This window comes from Cyclopterus lumpus, chromosome 8, assembly GCF_009769545.1.
Source record: "Cyclopterus lumpus isolate fCycLum1 chromosome 8, fCycLum1.pri, whole genome shotgun sequence".
Lineage (NCBI taxonomy): Eukaryota > Metazoa > Chordata > Actinopteri > Perciformes > Cyclopteridae > Cyclopterus > Cyclopterus lumpus.
In genome coordinates, this window is record NC_046973.1 from 85,876 (window position 1) to 93,840 (window position 7,965).

A 7,965-nucleotide genomic window follows, 5' to 3' on the forward strand; every position below is an offset into this window, starting at 1 on the left:
AGAAACTGGTTCAGTCCACACGTACATTTAACCAATGGTTAGTTACACACATGGACACACACAGTCTTTGTGTGTGTGTGTGTGTGTGTGTGTGTGTGTGTGTGTGTGTGTGTGTGTGTGTGTGTGTGTGTGTGTGTGTGTGTGTGTGTGTGTGTGTGTGTGTGTGTGTGTGTGTGTGTGTGTGTGTGTCTGAAACAAGGAGCTGAGGAACCTTCGGCGGTGCAAACCGTGTTTGAGAAGGTTTGGACCAGCGGCGGCTGGTGGAAGTTTTTTCTGGTAGAGCCATCCAATCAATTTCAGCAAACATCCCAGAATGATTCAATGCAAAAGTATCAAACACGCATTTATAATATTTAAAATGTATTCCAACACTGACATAAGGACAGCTTATTAATACAGTTCAGTATGATGTATAAATACCATACAATATAAATATAATATAAGCTTCTAAACCTTCCTGGTGTACCGGTCTCTACAGAAGCTTCCAAACCAGTGGCGGCTGACCAATAGAGAGCCACGGGGCCTGGCCCCACCCACCTTGAGCCACAAAAAAAAGTATCAAAGAATTCAATTATACATGGCCTCTCTCAAAATTGTCTATTTGTGTTTTGGAAATATGGAATATACCCAGTAATATTTGTAAAATAGGATATCTGTGCAAAATATATGGTTTTCCTGCACATCCTCTCCACCTGTCTGCATGTCTCATTTTCGCTGAGGCCGAATCGTTTTGGCCCAGAAGAGGCGGGTCTAAGAAGCAGTTTAGCCAATTACTGATTAAAGATATAAATGAGTGATACACAATATAGCCAATCAGCATCCTAAAATAGATTCAGCTTTGGGCCAAAGTCATCTGGCCCAAAAACTGCGTTCTCATCAGGCATTTGTCTAGAGTTAGTCAAAAGTTTCTACACCAGATGTCTAACTGACAGTGCTGTAGCTACATTTAAAGAAGAGATTCCTTCTGCATTTGATTCAATACCACGTCTCAATGTGACGGAGGACTCCTGTGCTAACTTTAGTCCGTCCCAGATTGATCATATTGTCGATAGTGCTACAGGCTCACTGAGAATGACACTAGACTTGATAGCCCCACTGAAGAAAAAGACAGTGAGACAAAGGAGGTTTGCTCCCTGGTAGAACCCTCAGACCCACAAACTAAAGCAAACTTCACCAAAGCTTTAAAGTATATGGCGTTCCACCAATCTGGAAGAATCACGCTTAGTTTGGAGAGATAGTCTTAAAACATATAAAAAGGCTCTCCGTAATGCCAGAGCAGCCTATTACTCATCAGTAATAGAGAAAAATAAGAACAACCCCAGGGTTCTCTTTAGCACTGTAGCCAGGCTGACAGAGAGTCACAGCTCTGTGGAGCCGTGTATTCCTATAGACCTCAGTAGTAATGACTTCATGAACTTCTTCAATGAAAAGATTTGAACTATTAGAGGCAAGATTGATGATCTCTTGCCTCCCTGTAAAATCAAGAATCACATTTAAAATTCTTCTCCTCACCTACAAAGCCTTGATTGGTGATGCACCATCATATCTTAAGGAGCTTGTAGTACCATATTGCCCCACTAGAGAGCTGCTCACTAAATGCGGGGCTACTTGTGGTTCCTAGAGTCCTAAAAAGTAGGATGGGAGCCAGAGCCTTCAGTTATCAAGCTCCTCTTTTATGGAACCAGCTTCCACTTTCAGTCCAGGAGGCAGACACAGTCACCTCATTCAAGAATAGACTTAAGACTTTCCTTTTTAATAGTGCTTATAGTTAGGGCTGAATCAGGTTTGCCCTGGTCCAGCCCCTTGATATGTTGCTATAGGCTTATAGGCGGCTGGGGGATGTTTTAGGATACACTGAGCACCTATCTCCTCTTCTCTCTCTCCTTATGGATGAATTTACATCTCTCCATTGCACCTTATTAACTCTGCTTCCTCCCCGGAGTCGTTGTGACTTCACATCTCATAGGGTCCTTTGGACCTGGCTGTTTCTGAAGCTGGTCCTGGGTCCTTGCCCCTGCTTCCTGCATCCAGCCTCTGGACCTGGTATCCTTCCCAATGGCCCTGCCTCCTTCTCTGTGCCTCCTGCCTCAAAGGCCGACCTCATTGGTCTGGCCTCTTTCGCGATGCCTCCTACCTGGTGGGTCGACCTCCTGCCTCCGTGGCCCTGCTGATGCGCCCCCTCCTCTCTTCCTCCTTCTGTTTCATGGATTGTGGAGGTCTGGATCGTGGTCCATGCCTACTCGTTATTCATCATTTCTGTCATATTCATTGAATGTTTATCTGTAACTCTGTTCATCTGGTCACATGACATATATTGCTTCTGTCCATCCGGGGAGAGGGATCCTCCTCTGTTGCTCTCCTGAAGGTTTCTTACCGTTTTTTCTATTAGAGAGTTTTTTCTGATCCGATGTGAGGTCAAAGGTCAGGGATGTCGTATGTGTACAGATTGTAAAGCCCTCTGAGGCAAATTTGTGATTTTGGGATATACAAAATGAACTGAATTGAATTAAAAAAACTGGTAATATCTTCCCTATTGATACCAACGTAGCTTAGCATCAACTAGTATGATCTGCTACCCTGGAGACCAGTTTCTTTTTAAAATCTATAAATAATGAAAAGAGTGAACGTTCCTGAAAATCTCGACCAAAAACCAAGAGATGTGCATGTATTATTGAATACAGATGTTAAATACTATTTAAATGCTAAATATATACTCTATAAATACACTGTAAATACTAAATAAATGCTATATTAATACAGAATGTACATAGCTTTTCATAACTCAAGTTCAAAGTTTAATTTCAATGATTCCTCTCCAGGGTAATCAAGTTTGTTTCTGCAGACAATTAAACTAAAGTAGATCCCCATGAGTCACTTCGGAGCGGAGTCAGCATGTTTACTGTCTGTATGAGGCCCCCTCCCTGAGTAAAGGGTGCGTGCGTGAGTAAAAGGTCCAACTTTCCATTTTTTTGTTTTCATGATACTTTAATAAGGTGACATTGATCATTGACACAACCAGAACAACATAATTTAAAAGTAAAAAATAAATTATAAAATATAAATTATAGGTATAAAAATATAAAACACGTCTTAATAAATATAAAAATAAATAGATAGAACTAGTTAGATGAATAAATATTGTCAGTGTCATCAATGGGCGTGGTCCCTGTCATCAGTGGGCGTGGTCCCTGTCCTCAGTGGGCGTGGTCCCTGTCATCAGTGGGCATGTCTCCAGGTGAAACAAGAGGGCTGATGGTGAAGGGTGGACTCTAGGACCCGGAGCAGATCTCTCTTCAGAGACATCCAACCACAGGATGCGCTGTCCTGAGTGAGACACAGAGAGATCCGCCCCCTCAGCTGCCATTGGTGCAAGCCCGACAGACCTGTCACTCAAGACTAAACTGTATATATATATATGTGTGGGTAAATGTGTATATATACATATATATATATATATATACATACATACATATATTTACATATACATATGTATATGTATATATTTGTATACATATATATATGTATATGTATACACATATATACACACATATATATATGTGTATATATATGTATATGTATATATATATACATATATATATATGTATATATACACATATATATGTGTATATATATACATATATATATGTATATATATACACACATATATATATGTATATGTATACACATATATACACACATATATATATGTGTATATATATGTATATATGTATATGTATATATATATATATATATACATATGTATATATACACATATATATGTGTATATATACATATATATATGTATATATATACACACATATATATATATATATATATATATATATATATATATATACTTATTACTGTGAGCAATGCTGCTGTAATCCTGTAATTTCCACACTGAGGGACTAATAAAGGAGTATCTTATCTTATCTTATCTTATCTTATCTTATATATATATATATATATATATATATATATATATATATATATATATATATATATATATATATATATATATATATATATATATATATATATTGACCTTTTCCTCTAGGACACTCAGCCTGTACATTCTGGCAGGGGGACAGACAATGGAAATCAGCCTTGCGGCTGTAATTGGGTGCATTTACATTTTAATTTAAAGTGTTCATCAATGTACATTGTCCCTCTCATAAAGATAAAAACTTGAAACTTAAATATGTATATATATATATATATATATATATATATATATATAATGTAAGTATCATTTATTAAATCAAAGTGTTTGTGAGTTTACCTGCTGCTGCAGAACTGCTGTCACATTACTGAAGTAAGAAGGTAAAACACCTGAATCAACACTGGACAACTGGAGAAAGTGAGAGACAGGTTAGAGAGACACTCAATCAGACAGACAGACAGGTATTCAGATAGACAGGTGTCCAGACAGACAAACAGACAGGTATTCAGATAGACAGGTGTTCAGATAGACAGGTGTTCAGACAGACAAACAGGCAGGTATTCAGATAGACAGGTGTTCAGACAGACAGGTGTTCATACAGACAAACAGACAGATTCAGATAGACAGGTGTTCAGATAGACAGGTGTTCAGACAGACAGGTGTTCAGACAGACAAACAGACAGATTCAGATAGACAGGTGTTCAGACAGACGGGTGTTCATACAGACAAACAGACAGATTCAGATAGACAGGTGTTCAGACAGACAGGTGTTCATACAGACAAACAGACAGATTCAGATAGACAGGTGTTCAGACAGACGGGTACTCACACAGCTTCCCTTCTCCAGCAGTCGGTGCTGCAGGTGTCGGAATCGGTTGAGCTTCTCGCGGTCCCAGGTGACTCCGCCCCCTCCGACAGGTAACCCATGGTCCTCAAACACCTGTTCCGCTCCTTGCAGTGACTCATACACTACCCTTAATGCTCGGCGGCACTGCAGGCAACCAATTAGAGGTCAGTTACAATTTTTAAACAAACCTTTTCGACATAAATCAGCTCTGTGATTGTCTGACAGGTCAGAGGATTACCTGAATGTGATTGGCTTTTGCAGTAGGGAAGGCGGAGTCTGGAAAGGAGATGTTGGCACGGTATGGCAGGCAGAGGATTGGAAACGGACCACCCTACAGGACAGAAAGGAAAAAGACTCACCTTTATCAACCTGCTGATATCAGCTAATGCTAAGCTACACCAAGAAATATACTGACCCTGCTACAATCAGCTAATATTAAGCTACTCATAGAAATATACTGATGTAGCTAATGTCAGCTAATGCTAAGGTACACATATAAATAAGCTGACCTAGCTTTTGTCTGCTAATGCTAAACTACACATTGAAATAAACTGATATAGCTAATGTTAGCTCAATGCTAAGCTACACATATAAATGTACTGACCCAGCTAATATCAACTAATGCTAAGCTACACAAAGAAATATACTGACCCTGCTACTATCAGCTAATATTAAGCTACTCTTAGAAATGTACTGATGTAGCTAATGTCAGCTAATGCTAAGGTACACATACAAATAAGCTGACCTAGCGTTTGTCTGCTAATGCTAAACTACACATTGAAATAAACTGACATAGTTAATCTTAGCTCAATGCTAAGCTACACATATAAATATACTGACCCAGCTAATGTCAGCTAATGCTAAGCTACACATAGAAATATACTGGTATAATCGTGTTACAGTTCAATGTTCGTTAACACGAGTGCAGTTTTCTTTTCGGAGATCAAAGGTCGTACCAGGTCTCTGAGAAGGTGGTGGGCCGACTGGACCATGTTTCCTTCCAGCAAACAGGTCGGCTTGGCCACCGCCATCCGGTGAAGGCTGTAGACCTGCAGGAGCACGAGGACGACTGAAGACAGCGTCATGGTCCACGTGGTTCTGGTCCCGATCCTCAGCTGGTCTTCAGCACGTCCCGGTTCTGATGTTTTCTGGTCCCTCAGGTTGTTCTTTAGGTATTTCTGATGGTTCTGGTCCTTCAGTTGTTTTTTGTCCTTCAGGTGGTTCTGATGGTTATGGTTCTTTAGGTCCTGAGGTTCTGAAATAGATCTCAGTTTAGTTGAAGTTCTACAAAAAGACGAACTGACGTTCTGAGTTTTAAAAACCTTCACCTGAAGCGAGTCCTGGTGCTGGTGTTGATCCTGGTCCGGGCTTTGGTGCTAGGCTGGTCTGGTCTGAGCTGGGCTGGGATGCCTCAGGTGTGCTGTGGGAGCCGGCAGCTTTAGGTGAGTTCAGTCAAACTGGAACACAGAGCAGCAGATTGGCCAATCAGGACCAATCAGCAGCCGTCTACCTGAGTCATCAAATCCTAGAGAGTTGATCCAAACCACAAGGACCAAGAGAGGTCTTCTCTGCCATGTAAGTCCCTGCAGGTTCATACAAGTAGTCTCTTTCCATGTGGAAATAATAGATTTATTGAGTCTGAGATCAACACAAACTTTTATATATGAGTAATTGTCTGTTATGAAGACCGTTTAATCTAATAAAGATAATGATGATTATTATTCATAATAATAATGATAATAATAATGACAATAATAATAATAATGTTGGATATACAGACCATGTCGAAGAGGACGGCTCACAGATAAACTGTTTGTCACAATAACGAATTTCCAGATCGACTCGTCGAGCGTCAGATCAGAGACAAAGTTTAATTTCAGAGGAAATAAACTCAAACATGAATATTAATACGAAGAGTCCCACGTTTATAATAACATGAAATGATAATATAGAGTTTCAACACAAATACAAACGTGCTGCTTCGGGATGTGAGTCAAACTGATCTCAGACCAGGACCCTGAACCCGCTGAAAGACTTTCTATCGGCTAACTAATGTTTCCATATCTGCTGCGCAATGAAAGTTTCTGATCGCGTTGGATGAGGAAACTCGATTAACGTGGAAATCCGTTTGCATCATTACGATAACTGAGCCAGCGGCATCAAACTTAATAATACATATGTGTATATATATATATATATATATATATGTAATATTAACTTCATTAACATTATTTCTACTACATTAAAGTTATTACTACATTAACATTATTACTACTACTACAATAAAGTTATTAGTATTTCATTACTACTTATTAACAGTATTACTACTTCAATACAGTTATTACTAAGAAATTTCCCCCTGGGTATGAATGAGGTAAAATCTAATCTAATCTAACTACTACATTAACAATATTACTACTACAATAACAATGTTACTACTTGATTCAAAATGTTACTACTTCATTAATATTATAACTATTAATGAATAAAGTTATTGATACTTCATAGACATTATTACTACTACATTACCATTATTATTAATACAATAACGTTATTACTACTTCATTAACATTATTACTACATTCAAATTATTACTACTACAATAACATCAATACTACTACAATAAAATTATTACTACTTCATTAACATTATAACTTCTAAAATAAAGTTATTACTACTTCAATAACATTATTACTACTTCATTAACATAACTTCTAAAATAAAGTTATTACTACTTCATTAACATTACTACTACTACAATAAATGTATTACTACTTCACTAACATTATTACTACTTCATTAACATTATAACTTCTATAATAAAGTTATTACTACTTCACTAACATTATTACCACTTCATTAACATTATAACTTCTAAAATAAAGTTATTACTACTTCACTAACATTATTACTACTACATTAACATTATTACGACACAATAACATTAGTATTATTACCCTAACCCATAACATTACTATAAATACAATAAAAACATTAACATTATTACATCAAATAGTTTGACATAATCTTTCTGTCAATCCACTAATTGATAAATGCACTAATATAATAATTGTGTAATTGACTAATGGTCCTTGCGTAATCTTTTGGGGAGTTTAATTGATAATCAAACTCTTAGATTACAACACATTACATTCATAAACCGTAGAACAGCTAC

General features: G+C 37.6%; 1 protein-coding gene across 1 annotated transcript; it reads right to left on the reverse strand.

The window, feature by feature from the left end:
* Window positions 1-3,216: 3,216 nt before the first annotated feature.
* On the reverse strand, window positions 3,217-5,875 carry ifnphi3 (interferon phi 3). Its single transcript, XM_034540161.1, has 5 exons — window positions 5,747-5,875; window positions 5,029-5,121; window positions 4,773-4,934; window positions 4,283-4,351; window positions 3,217-3,324 (listed from the first exon to the last, which is right to left on the reverse strand). The coding sequence occupies exons 1-5, from the start codon at window positions 5,873-5,875 to the stop codon at window positions 3,217-3,219; spliced, it is 561 nt and encodes a 186-aa protein (XP_034396052.1).
* Window positions 5,876-7,965: the final 2,090 nt, after the last annotated feature.